The sequence below is a fragment of the Sorex fumeus genome, unplaced genomic scaffold (genome assembly GCF_029834395.1).
Source record: "Sorex fumeus unplaced genomic scaffold, SorFum_2.1 ptg000081l, whole genome shotgun sequence".
NCBI classification, from domain to species: domain Eukaryota; kingdom Metazoa; phylum Chordata; class Mammalia; order Eulipotyphla; family Soricidae; genus Sorex; species Sorex fumeus.
In genome coordinates this window covers 10,827,719-10,841,548 of record NW_026606138.1, presented here as the reverse complement: position 1 = coordinate 10,841,548, position 13,830 = coordinate 10,827,719, and the positions used below count along the sequence as shown (strand labels likewise).

The following is a 13,830-nucleotide window of genomic DNA, read 5'->3' as shown; positions in this document are numbered from 1 at the left end:
TTTGAATGCCAACAACTTGATTTTCAGTTGCTCTTGGACACGTGGGCTTCTCTGCAGCCACAAGACCCCCTCACCCTGCCCCCAGCACCCCCTTTTCTCTTCAGCATTTCAGTTAAGATTGGAAATGAAGAAATACGGAGGTGAAGATGGATTTCCATTCTGGTGTGGTTTCTCCTTCCTAAACCGAGCGTGTTTCCTCTTCTCCATTTCACTCGAGGTTTTAAGTTCTTTAAAAGTCATGAAGATTTATTACGGTCCTATTGGACATTCCTGAAATTATACTTATTCAGCTTCCCCCCCCCTCTGCTCCCCCAAATCAAGGATCAAACAATAAAGAAGTGCTGGCAGAGAAAAGAATGGAGGAAAACACCCACCCATGTATACAGAAGTCACCCCTAAAAATAGGCAGGACATAGGAGTATGGTAAAAACGACATTTGAGCAAAAGAGATCCGGTACCCATTTGCCTCTAATGAGGCTCACGCAGCCCTGTAAACATATGAAGGCTTGCCATCTTCAGCCTTTGTTGGTTCCATGTGCCTCCCCTCACCCAGTCGGGGTGCCTTGCACTTTTGTGGGCCCTCCGCAGGCTCTCCCAGAGGTTCCTTGACATGCCTGAACAAAACCTACATGGAACACAAAATTCAGGAAGTTCTCAAACTGACTCGCTGTATGTCTCAGCAGAGGCAGATGTGCCATGAGTCAGGCCTTGGCATTCTTTCCAGCGTTTCTGCCCCAAGATGCCCCCTGGCTCCCTGCACCTGCCTTCATGCAGAGACAAGACCTGCCTCCAGAGTAGGAGGCTGGGGACAAGACAAGACTTTCCGAAAGATAAGTTATCTATACTATTTTAGGGATATTGAGCGATAGCACAGCGGGTAGGGCGTTTGTCTTGCACGAGGCTGACCCAGATTCGATTCCTCCGTCTCTCTCGGAGAGCCCAGCAAGCTACCAAGAATATCCCGCCTGCACGGCAGAGTCAGGCAAGCTCCCTGTGGCATATTCCATATGCCAAAAACAGTAACAACAAGTCTCACAATGGAGACATTACTGGTGCCCTCTCAAGCAAATCGATGAACAACAGGAGGACAGTGCTACAGTGCATACTATTTTAGATGTAAAATCAAAATCACCTTCTTTATGTCTTTTTTTTGGGGGGGAGGAGGAGTTTTATTTGTTTTTTTTATTATTGTTTTAGGGGGAGAGGCTTTGTTTGTTTGGGGAGCCATACCCAGTGTTGCTCAGAGGTTACTCCTGGCTCTGTACTCAGAAATTACTCCTGGCTCTGCTCAGATCATATGGGATACCAGGGATTGAACCCAGGTCAGCTGCATACAAGGAAATTGCATATCTGCTGTACTATCACTCTAGCCCCATCTTTTTTTTTTTCCTTTTCAAATGAACACTGAATTAAGCACCAAGAAAAACTAATGATTTTCTCCACTGAACACCCATACATCTTTAAGAAATGAGGCTGCTTTTCATCTGAATCCTGCTAGCTCCTTCCTGCATCCCTTTTCAAGATGATCCGAACGCAACTGTGGGCTGTTAACTGTGACCTTCTTTGGCAGTTGTATGTTTGAGAAATGGCAGAAGGAAAAGACACATGTTAGCTGAGGAAAGTCTGCTTTTGTATTTTCTAAGCTCTGAGCTATCTTATTTCCTGTCACATGGTATCTCTGTGTCTTTGTGTCTGTCACCATCTCCCAAAGGGAGTCTAGTCCTTTTTTCTCCTTCCATTTGTCATCTGTTCACCTGAATTTTACATTTTCTTTTAAGACTGACATTTGAGACCCTGAAAGATAAGGTCCCTAACTTCTCCCTGGAACTGAGCTTCCCCTATGTGAAGCCCAGCAATAAAGAACCCATTGATTGAGAGTCCCTTGTGGGGATTCATTCCCAGTCTCCATAGGACTGGGTTTCAGAATGCGCGCTGTGCCACAGAATTCTCCAGTTTTCCAGCTGTAATTGGAATGAGAGAAGTGCGGGCCCTCTCCCCCTTCTCTTGCACTTTCAAAGTCTCCTGTCACCTCTGTTGGTCGTCTAACCCCCCAAGCAAATTCTGAAGCCTGCAGTTGTTTGCTTCCTTTCAGTGGTGACCAAGAAAAGGTGCTTTGTTTTGCTCTAGGCTTTCTTCAAGATTTTTAGGAGAAAACTGAAATCTGAGATGTTTCTGAGCAATAGGAAGCCGATTTGAAAGCTTTATGGAGATCACCACTGCCCTTTCTAGAGCTACTTAATTAGCATTTAGAGCTTGACCATGCCCTTTACAAATGAAGGTCATGTACTTGATCCTGGTCCCCACTGTTGCAGGAATGAGCTTAAAACCTCCTCGTGGCTATGAAAAATACTGTTTAATTAAGCAAGCGAGACAGTTTCCACCTAGTTGAAAGGTCCTAAGTTACTCACTTTCTTTGAAGTTTGTTGAGCCAACTTCGAGTAGGATGGAACATCACTTTATTCTAGTAATAAAAGCCAAGAGGAAAGTCTGTTTTCAGAATAGGAAATTTCTTACTCAGTATTGATTTTCTCTACTCTTACCCTCCAACTTCACCCCCACTCCACCCCCCCCGCCCCATTATTTGTAACTTGTCTTGCTTTCTTCTGTAGCCTTTCACAGTACAGTGATGAGAACATGATGGATCCTTATAATCTGGCCATTTGCTTTGGGCCAACACTGATGCCCGTCCCGGAAATACAGGATCAAGTGTCTTGCCAGGCTCATGTGAATGAAATTGTCAAAACCATCATCATCCACCACGAGACTATTTTCCCTGATGCTAAGGAGCTGGATGGCCCTGTTTATGAGAAATGTATGGCTGGGGATGACTACTGGTAAGTCCAGGCATTTTCAGCCTTCTCCCCCTTAAACAAATTATGGGAGCATAGAAAACAACCTGAAAAAAAGAATGTCGCCATAAGCAGCACTTGAGGAAAGTTAAATCTAAGACCCAACAACCCTTGTTTCTTGTTATGGAAACTCATTCATCTTCCCTTTCTCCCAAAGATTACATACAGCTTTTTAGAAATATGCAGCCTAACCTGACTTTTGTAGGGGATTAAACTTTTTTCTGTTTCATAGAATTATATTAATATTTACTATCAAGAAGAGCTTCTTTGGGGGCTGTAGTGATAGTACAGCGGGTAGGGCATTTGCCTTGCACGCAGCCAACCCGGGTTCCATTCCCAGCATCCCATATGGTTCCCCGAGCACCGCCAGGAGCAATTCCTGAGTGCAGAGCCAGGAGTAACCCCTGTGCATCACTGGGTGTGACCCCAAAATTAAAAAAAAAAAGAGTTTCATTTTTATGAACCTGATTGTTTTGATTCTGTTTCAGAGTTCTCCTTTTGGTTTGTTTGTTTTTATTTTGGGAAGCTATACCTAGCTGTGCTCAGGGATTTTTCCTGGCTCTTGGTTCAGGGGTCACTTCTGGTGGGGATCAAGGGATGATATCTGGTACAGGAGATCAAAACCATGTTTTGATTGCTCTGGGGGCCACTCCAGGCCATGCTGGGAGGCCATGTAGTACCAGCCCATGTGGCAGGGGCTGACAGGGCCACACCACTGAGCCTCGCCTTCCAGAGATGCCTGGGACCTCACCGCCAGCATGGGTGGGTGTGGTCACTGTAAAACTATAATAAAATTAAAGAGACTTTCCAACCGTTATTTTTATCTTTGTTTATGGATTAACATCATCCTAATGACAGTGATCATAGTGAACAAATCCATGATGTCAGGGGCTGGGGATGTTGCCCAGAAATTGCTCTGTGGTAGAGTGCATGTCTTGTCCTTGAGGCCCTGGGTTCAAATCCATGGCATCACACAGAAAGTATCTCCAGGAGGTGGAGGGAATTGAAAGATGACTCAGTGGCTTCAAATTCTTCCTGCTCTGCACAAGGTCATGAGTTCAGACCTTCAGGGTCACACAGTTACTCTGAGTTGATCAGCACACCTCTGCTCTGAGGATCCTCCATGGAGAAGGACCTGGAAGGTAGCTTTGTGGCATCAGGTGTGCCCAGGGCCAGTGTGAGCTCAGGAGCCCATGTCCTGAGCTGAACATGCGTGCATGGATCCAGCCCAGCCCGTAGCATGGGGCCCCCTAGCAAGAGAAGTATGGGAGGGGGAATTTACAGGGTAGTGTATCCCAAAGTCAGGGAAGTTCACTGCTCACTGTTGGTATGTGTAAGTTCCTGGCTTTCCCATCAGAGCAGCGACATTTCCTTGGTTCCCTTGGGCTGTCTGCTGCTTGGGGCGTCTCATATCCCCTCATACCCGGAAAAGCACTCTTCCATAGTAAGGCAGAGAGACCAAGACACGAAGCCAGTGGTAGGTGTAACTGGAGGCTGCATCCGGCCAGTCCAGAGCCCACAGCTCCGCCCCCTTGGTAGCTGCTTCCCTCCTGCAGCTCACATCCTGCAACGCTCAAAATAGACTCATCTGAGCTTTTCCTTCCAGACAAGCCCAGGGCCATTTTTCTTCCCATTTCCTTACTGCAGATTAAGTAGAACTATAGGAAATAGCTGCATTATGCTGGGTAACTTTATTTATTTATTTATTTATTTATTTTACTTACAACATTCTCATCATGATTGTTTGTAGAAAACTGAGACTGAGCCGGAGAGATGGCGCATGGGTTACAGGACTTAAGGCACCTGCCTTGCATGCGGCTAGTATCTCTCTGGTTCCCAGGACCCCATACGTCCTCAGCACAACCTGAAATAGCCACTGAGCACTACCAGATGTGGCCCAAACCCTCCCCGCCCTCTCCCCCAGAAGACAACTCTGAGACTTGACTCTAAATTAACAATAAAATATGATTGATTCTAGTTCCACTATATATAGAGAGAGAGAGAGAAATTTTATACATGGAATTGAATTCAGAAGCATTTCCTTGAGCACTTATTATCTGCAAGGTACCGACTTGGCCCTGGGAAGATGAATGAGTAAAAGTCTGCCCTGTCAAGATACAGAATATTATTTTCATCACTGTTTCAAGGCCATGTCGAGAGATGTGTAGCATTCCCAAAAAGCCACGGCAATTGCAGCGAGCACTGCTGTCCATTGAAAACAAGTATGTGGCTATCCGGTCAATATTATTTGTTATGTTATAGTCTAGAATTTTTGAGACCACTCGCTTTTACAACAGAATAAAAGCCCCATAGTAGTCCTGCAGCCAATAATGCATGTTTGATTATGTCCTCTCCTCCATAGTGTTCTCTGTGGATATTTCTCATTTTAAACATAAAGTCAATATGACAGTAGTTATCCATGTCCCCAAACACCAGCAGTACAGATGGCTTTTACACTAATGTCGGGTTTGCATTTGTAATCAATGCCTCATATTTATCATAGTACATTTGAGCATTTAGTGGCAAAGGATAATGTTTTGAACAAAACAAAAACCACAGCTGTCATGCAGATGTAAAATGAACATGTGTCCACAGAAAAGTGAAGATCCAACTGATTTGAAGTAGAAATCAAAGATCAATTTACATGTGATAGGGAATACATTAATTTAAAAAAATCTGGTATCTTAATAGGATCATTAATCAGCCCTATTCCACTAGAATTCAGCTAATTTTCATTTCCATGTCTAATAATTATTTATAATGTTCTCATTTTCGTGCAAATTAACTTTGTCTTTACAGGGAAGTACAAAGCCTTGGTGTCAAAGATGTAGGTCTATATGCCCTCACATAATTTATAACCCTTAGAGCATCCCATTGCCTCTCAAAAGGCATATTTTTCCCTTATAGTCACAATTATTCATTTTTCAGATTCTTTTGATTTGGGGGAGAATGATAACTCAAAAAGCTGAGCACATGCTTTGCATGCAGGAGGTACCCTGGGAACCCTCTCTGGTGCCATAACCACCCCCACGCGCAGAACCCAGAGGAGGCCCCAAGAACTCCCCCTCCCGTTGTAGCACGAAACAAAGCAAAACATTCTTTTGAATCACGATTCTTATGAATCTCTCTTTCCCCTCTGCAGCGACAGCCCATACAGTGAGCACGGTACCTTGGAGGAAGTGGATCAGGACGCCGGCACAGAGCCCCACACCAGCGAAGACGGTATGCCCTGTGCTCGCGTTATCCTCAAAGTAGTCTTTATGTCCTTTTTGTGGACTTGCTTGCATTAAAAGTTCAGCTAGAATTTTTATACACAGACTTAAATTTAGAAGCATCTAACTTGATAAAAATTCAGTCATAAACTGTATGTAAAATACATGTAAAATATGAAAAATATGACTGCAGTCAAAACCCACACGGCCACTAACAAGTTTAAGAAAAGCGTCAACATTTCCTTTGCATTTCTCTCCTTCTGTTGCCTGTATTGCCCTCTCAGCAGTAACCACTATGTTTGTTGCTTCATTGTCTATTCTCTTGAGCTTTCTATAAATGTGATCGTACCGTTTTTTCATGATTTTATCCACTCATTGAGATTTATCTCGGATAATATCCCATTGTCATTACTATTCACTATTGATAAAAATATGTAAAGGGATTTCTATCTTTTTGTCATTAAAAATAAGTTCTGGGGGCTGAAGCGATAGCACAGCGGGTAGGGCGTTTGCCTTGCACACGGTCAACCCGGGTTCGATCCCTGGCATCCCATATGGTCCCCCAAGCACCGCCAGGAGTGATTCCTGAGTGTAGAGCCAGGAGTAACCCCTGAGAATTGCTGGGTGTGACCCAAAAAGCAAAAAAATAAAAATAAGTTCTGGATATGAATATTTTTAACATATATTGTAATATAAATAAACAGGACTTTCTTCAGAATATATATACACAAGAGTAAATGAGGGCCAGAGAGATAGAATAGTGAGTAAGGCACTTGTTTTGCTTGCAGCCAACCCAGTTTAAATTTTCTGCACTCCGTATGATCCCCACAGACCCATAGATGTGAGTTAAGCAGGATAAGCCCTGAGCACAACCAGATGTGACCCCAAAACTGACAAGAAAAAAACAAAAGTAAACGAGTCTTCAACTTCACTAGCTGCTACCAGCCTGTTTGAGAACGATTATAGTCATCACCAGCAGCATATGAGTTTTCCATTGATTGTTTCCATGAACCCTTGATTTTATACATAGTAGAGCCTTTGTCGGTGCTGTCAATGTGTAGTCACATAGCATTGTGATTTTAATTTGTGTTTCTCTGGCGACTAATGGAGATGCTCTCTTAGAGTGCATTCTTAGAATCACTGGGGTATAGGAAGGCCATCAGATGAAATGATGCCAATGACGGCTCAAGAGCTGGGGACCAGGCATTGCTGTGGGGGAGAGGACATAGAGGCACTGGAACCCAGGCAGGAGGACAAGGACTGGGGCAGGATCCCACATGGTGGATCTTGCAGGAAGAAACAAAGAAGGTAGGAGACGCAGCTCTCAGATTGGCTGGTTCAGGTCCTTTCAGCAGACTCTAAGCTGACTCTGGGACATTGCGCTGTCTCTGCCTTCCGTTCCCAGTCCTGGGATGATCAAGCAGGTGGGCAGTGGCCCACTCTACAGTAGCCCAATAAGGAAGGTGATCAGGATGGATGCTCTAGTTGGTCACCATGTATTTGAAAGGCTTATTTCTAGGAATTGACTCAGACTAGGAGGGATAGTCCATTCAGAGTGGGCAAAGCACCATATGTCAAAATACAGGAAGTAAAAAACTTAGGGTTAGAACAGTGAGAGTCCTATTTGGTGGTTTAAGTATCTTCCTTTGTGAAATCCTGACTGCCACGGCTTTTGCCCGGGTAGGGCCTAGTTGCTCACTGTTGGGTCTCTAAGCTATTAGTGTGTTTATTGTCATTTGTTTGGTTTGCCTTGGTTGATGTTGGCTCTGACCATTTCACTGCAGAAATATATTTTAAGAAACGCATCTTCCAGCATCTCTGTGGTTCTCATGTCTCAGAATAACTGTACCAGCCTTGATAGTGATGCCTCTTATTCACAGAGGTGATGGTGTGACCCATTAGTTTTCAACCTTCTGCAAGGGCAGGTCAGCCCCTGGTTAGAGGACACAGTGACAAACCATAGGACTCACCTATTGGGATTCCATTCTATTCCCTGGAGTCTTTCTGGCCATGGTTTTGTTGGGTCCTGCTGATTAAGTCTCATTTTCCAGTGTGTCTTGTAAATATTTTACATGTCTCTTGGAACTTTGAAGGAATCCTTGAGATTCCATAGAAGGTAGATTTCCTACAGAGAGAGTTTTTATTTACATTCAGCTGGGGAGGAATCCAGCTTGGAACCACAATAAATTTGGAACTTGAGGTTTTCCAAGGCCACCCAGGTAGTGGAACTTTTTTTTTTTTAACACACCATGATTTACAATATTGGTAATGGCAGGGTTTTATACATAACAAAATTCAGCATCACACCGTCCCCAGAGTGTCCCCACTTGGTAGTGGAGCTTTTTGTCACCAACATGACAGAGGATGGAATGTGGTGGGAATTCTCAGAGATGAGTCTCAGTAGTTTCCAGGTTGGAGATGGAATATCTCCTTAGGTCTGGGGGCAGGAGGTGGGATGCTTCTGATTCCTCTGAAGAGCAAGTATGGCTAGCAGAGGACAGGTTCTGGAGCTCACTATATGTTCGCTTTGATGCAGCGTCTTGACTCACATTTTCCAGTTTCTGTTGGTTTTGCTGAGCTCCCGTTTCCCGTGAATTCATGCACTTTCATGTTTCTACCGTCATGATCTCTTATGAATAGAATTACAAAGATTTTTTTCATTATTCATTTTTCATGGGTATTACAAGGAGGGTAATCAAGATGCTTATTGCGTCAACCCTCTGCTTAAAAAGATTCAAATAAAAAGTTTCTGGAACTAGAGAGATAAGTGAAAAGTTTCTGGAAGCAGAGAGACAATTAAAGATACTGGAGTACGTGGATAATCTGGAGTACGTGGTGCTTTGCATGCCAGAGCCTGGGTTTCAAGTGTTGCCAGGTAAGGCCCAAAAGTGAACAGGAAAAAAATGTTTTTATGGGGGGGCTGGAGCAATAGCACAGCGGGTAGGGCATTTGCCTTGCACGCAGCCGACCCAGGTTCGATTCCCAGCATCTCATATGGTCCCCTGAACACCACCAGGAGTAATTCCTGAGTGCAGAGCCAGGAGAAACCCCTGTGCATTGCCGGGTGTGACCCAAAAAGAAAAAAGGAAAAAAAAGTTTTTATAAGTTTCTTTGTGTTTTCAAAAAATGAACTGACATTTTCAGAACGTGTTAGAAGAAATTGTTTACTGAAAGAGCTTCTGTTTCTGTGATGTTCTTTTGAAAGCCTCTGGGCCCAGCCTCTTCATCATCTCCTCCTTTGTTTCCTTAAAGGAACCCTTCCTTCTCACCTCTTCCTTCTCTAAGTATTTCCTTTTCCTTGTGGAAAACCCTGGGCAAAGCCCCAGTCTTCCCTGTTCCCCATCACCAAGTTTGTCCCTGTGTAGGCTGGCACCGCACTTCCCCAGGATGACAGAAGAGAAGTTTGCCACAAGCTGCATTTCAGATCACAGTTCATCACGTTCACCTGATTTCGCTGGAAAGAAAAACATGATTTAGAAAAGTCATCCTCTGGCCTCTGGTCAGCCTCTAGAGACTTGGAACTAAATTAGTGAGAGTATTCATTTTCTTTCTTTTAATCACCCCAGTATTGTATTTTCTTTTCTCTGGCATGGTATCACAAGGAGAAGTAGGTTTTGTTTCCAAAAGAGAGCTGGTCACAGAACAAAGCCTTCATCAGCAAAGACAGCAGGGGAAGTTCAGGAGGGAACGTGTCAGGAAAAACAAGGTCCCAAATGGAAAGTGAGATGTGCTCACATCCTGTGTAAAATTATGGCAATATAAGACGACAGCACCTTGCTGTCAGAAAAATCCACCCCATTGAGTTTTATTTCCCTTTGCACCAAATCATTACAATAAAAATGCAGTTCTCACCTAACAGAAACTCTTATTATTACTGGTACTGACAGCAGCAGGGTCGGTGGGACCTTTGAAAGACTGTGAGCAGGTCTCTGGGTGAGGGGATTCTGAGAACTTCAAGGCTTCAGGATTGATCTGCTCTGCCATGACTAGACTACCATGTGTATAAATAGTTTATTGATTGACATCTGACCATGCAATGACTCTCCTGAGAGTAAGAAGAGTCAAAATAATAAAATTGCTCAGAATTGCTAGTTGATGTAGTAGGGTTACCAATAAAATGTAATTCTGTTTCTTCTGGTCATTCTTTCCAAACTTTCTCATATTTGAATGAAATAAGCAGAGACTAATCGTCCTGTTGCTGGTACTTTCCAAAAAAATGAAAAGATTAAATAATGATTAAGGAGGGAATGATTGTGAAATTATGAAAAATATATACATATGTCAAGTTAAATCACCTAAAGTACCCCTTAGCCGCCAATGGCAGATTATAAATGGAAAGGCACTGAGGACGTGAAAGGTTCGTTTTCCTTTGACAAGTACATAGATGTACAGTATAATGTGGACATGTGTGTACCTGTGTGTTGGGTTTTTTTTTTTTTCAGTAAAATGAAATTCAAATATATTGGCAAGTCCATGTAAGGATATGCAAATTACATGTCATGGAGTTCTTTTTAATAAATTGGCGTGCCTTTATTCTTCTGTGGATGTTTGTCTCTCCTGCTCCATAGGTTTGTTTATTTCTGTCCCCCGGGAAGAACAGAGCTGGAAAAAAAAATTGAAATCTGTCATCTCAGATCAAATAGTAATTTCACTCTTTATCTGTAGTTGTCGAACAAACTTTGATGTCATTCCCATTGAATATGTAGTTATATTTCCTCTTGGATAAATCAAGATAAATAAATTTTATTTAGTAGGAATAAAACCTGATAACTTAATAAGATTTAAATCTTATTAAGATTTAAATTATAAGAAATCTAACTTAATAAAATTTCATTTAAAGGTAAAGGTAAAGGCCCTCCCGTTGATCGTCGATTTGCTCGAGTGGGCCCAGTAACGTCTCCATTGGAGACTTTGTTGTTACTGTGTCTGGCATATCGAATACTCCTGGTAGCTTGCCGGGCTCTCCGAGAGGGGCGGAGGAATCGAACTCGGGTCAGCCATGTTGGCCGCTTGTAAGGCGAACGCCCTACCGCTGTGCTATCGCTCCAGCCCAAGATTTCATTTGTATACTTTAATTAAAAATGTAGCTGGGAACCAGGTAGATGAACAGGTAAGGCCTTGAATACTGCCAATCTCCAGCGCTGTAGTGGATGGTCTCCCCAAATCTTGCCATATCCCTGAGCATAGCAACAAAAAGTAAGCCCTGAGCACTGCCAGATGTGGCTCAAACCCTCTCCCCCACTCCCCTGCCCCCCAAATATACATATATATATATATATATATATATACATAAACACACACTTATTAATTTGGGGAGATACCATAGTGTTAACATATCTCCGGAAATTTATAGTCCATTATTAAAGGACTTAAGTGTTGTTTTGAGAATTATTTGTATGCTTTGTTAAGGGTAAACTGCTTGCATATTATAATGTGCTTTTACATGTGAATACTTCAAACATTATTTACTACAAAAAGATGATGAAGAGGTTTTATTTTTTCCTTTATTTAAATTATTTTACTGGAATTCACCCAGGCCCTTTATATAAGGCTAATCTAAGTTTCTCATATACCTTTGTTGATGTTTATGATTTTTGCCTTTTGCGTCCCAGAGGAAGTTTAATTTCATCAAGTCAGAAACTTAGCTGGCTAACTAAGGAGTCTGTATGCGTTCACTCCATAGACACACAACAGATGTTGAAGACATTGTGATCCAAATGACCTCTTTCAATTGGACAGGTTTGTTACCAAGGAAAATAGAAGACCGTTTCCTGAGAAAAATAACTTGATAGGCAGGTTTTCACCTGTGCTTTTATTGGCGTCCATCCCATCTAGACCAGAGTTCCTCAGCCTTCTTCTGACCGTGGCCACCTGCCGCCCTGTCCTATCAGTCGGGCCCCACTTAATTTCATCTGTAACCCCCCTGTTGAGAAACACTGTTCTAGAGTATGTGAAACTAAGAAATGAGCACTGCTCATCGCATACTTTTCTACACACTTATATGGCTTCTCTTGTCCCTTTTTAGTGTAGTTCTTGAGTCGTTGACTCACCTGTTGCTGGTAGCTGGGATGAGGAGGGGGTGAGGGTAGGACAGTGGAGGAAAGATCATAATGCCCCCAGGCTGGGGCTATTCTATCACAAAAGCACCTCTGGTCAGAGTTTTGTTACTTGGTTCTCTTGTTTGCCTTCAGTAATTGTGATCAGAATTAGATTAGAACCAACATTTTAATTCTAGGTCCAGAGTTCAGTATCCTTTTAATAAAAGAAACAGATATATCATCAACTTATAACACTGGGTGTTTTAGAAGTACAGCTTCATGCTTTGATGAAGGGATGTGCCACACCACAGCACCCTCCCCACCCCCACCCCGCCGAGTACAAGGATCGCACTGTCGAGTACTGCCGCAAATCAAACTGGCTGCCTCTACTCATTCCTGCAGCACTCCTCCCCTTCTCTGATAGCCACAGTTTGTGGTCAGAGTCTGAGTTTCTGTTGTGTTTTATTTGTTGGTATAATTGCTTTATATTCCACTTTTGGGGGCAGGAGCAACAGCACAGGGGCTAAGGAGCTTGCCTTGCATGCAGCCAACCCCCAGAATCCCCCAACCCACCAGGAGTGATCCCTTAAGTGCAGAGCCAGGAATAAGTCCTAAGCATCGCTTGGTGTGACCCCAAAACAACAATAACAGGGGCTGAATAGCACAGCGGGTAGGGCGTTTGCCTTGTGCGTGGCCGACCCGGATTCAATACCCGGCATCCCATATGTTCCCCCAAGCACCACCAGGAGTAATTCTTGAGTGTAGAGTTAGGAGTGACCCCTGTGCATTTTGAGGTGTGACCCCCCCAAAACAACAACAACAAAAAAACCCACAAAAACCATTTATTCTGCTTTTGTGATTATTGTGTATTGTATTTGTATAGAACTGTAAAACATAATACAGCAGTTCCATAAAACTCCATTTTCCCTCACTGGTAACATCTCAATAACTGTAGTAAAACATGAGAATCAGGGAGTCATTTTGTGGGTGTGGTGAGGACGTCCTCTCATGATTCTCAGACAACGGGGCCAATGGGCTGAGATGGTCATGCTGCTCAGCTCCTGTGGTGCCAGGGCTGTTCAGGCCATCCCAGGCAGGTTGGGGGCTGAGTCACAGAGTCACACTCTGCTCGGGGTCTCCAGGGTTGCACATGGTGGTGTGCGTATAACCATGTGGTGCCTGTACTGCCTTTCAACCCCTTGGGATAAGAAGTCAACATTGGGGACAGAGTAATAGTTTAGCAGGAAAAGTATTTTCCTTGCATGCAGCCAACCCAGGTTCGATCCCTAACATCTCCAAGACCCGCCAGAAGGGATACCAGAGCCCAGAACCAGGAGTAATCCCTAAGCACTGCTGGGTGCTTTCCCCACCCCCACCAAAAACAAAAATCAACATTGATATAATCCATCCACCACATCCCCATTTTACCAGTTTTAGATGCTGTTCGTGTGTGTGTGTGTTTCCTTTAGTTCCACGTTTGTTAGCACATGTACAGAATTATGTAACTATAGCCATAGTCAGGATACTGAATAATTCCCATCCTTTCCATTCTGCCCTTTCATAGTGGTTGACATGTTTCACCTACCCCACCCCAACCTCTGGCAACCACTAATATATTCTCCTGCTCAACTAGTATGTCATTTTAATCATGCTATATAAATGGAATATATATTGCCACACCATAGACAACCATTGGCTCTTTTTCAGTCAACCATAATTCACTTGCATGTG

General features: G+C 43.3%; 1 protein-coding gene across 3 annotated transcripts in view; it reads left to right on the top strand.

Moving 5' to 3' along the window:
• SRGAP1 (SLIT-ROBO Rho GTPase activating protein 1) overlaps positions 1 to 13,830 on the top strand; it is a 330,458-nt gene that overhangs the window by 305,012 nt on the left and 11,616 nt on the right. For all 3 annotated transcript variants that reach the window (XM_056130792.1, XM_056130791.1, XM_056130794.1), the window contains exons 17-18: positions 2,610 to 2,834; positions 5,992 to 6,071. In XM_056130792.1, the coding sequence (XP_055986767.1) occupies positions 2,610 to 2,834; positions 5,992 to 6,071 (305 nt within the window). The remainder of the gene's footprint in view (positions 1 to 2,609; positions 2,835 to 5,991; positions 6,072 to 13,830) is intronic.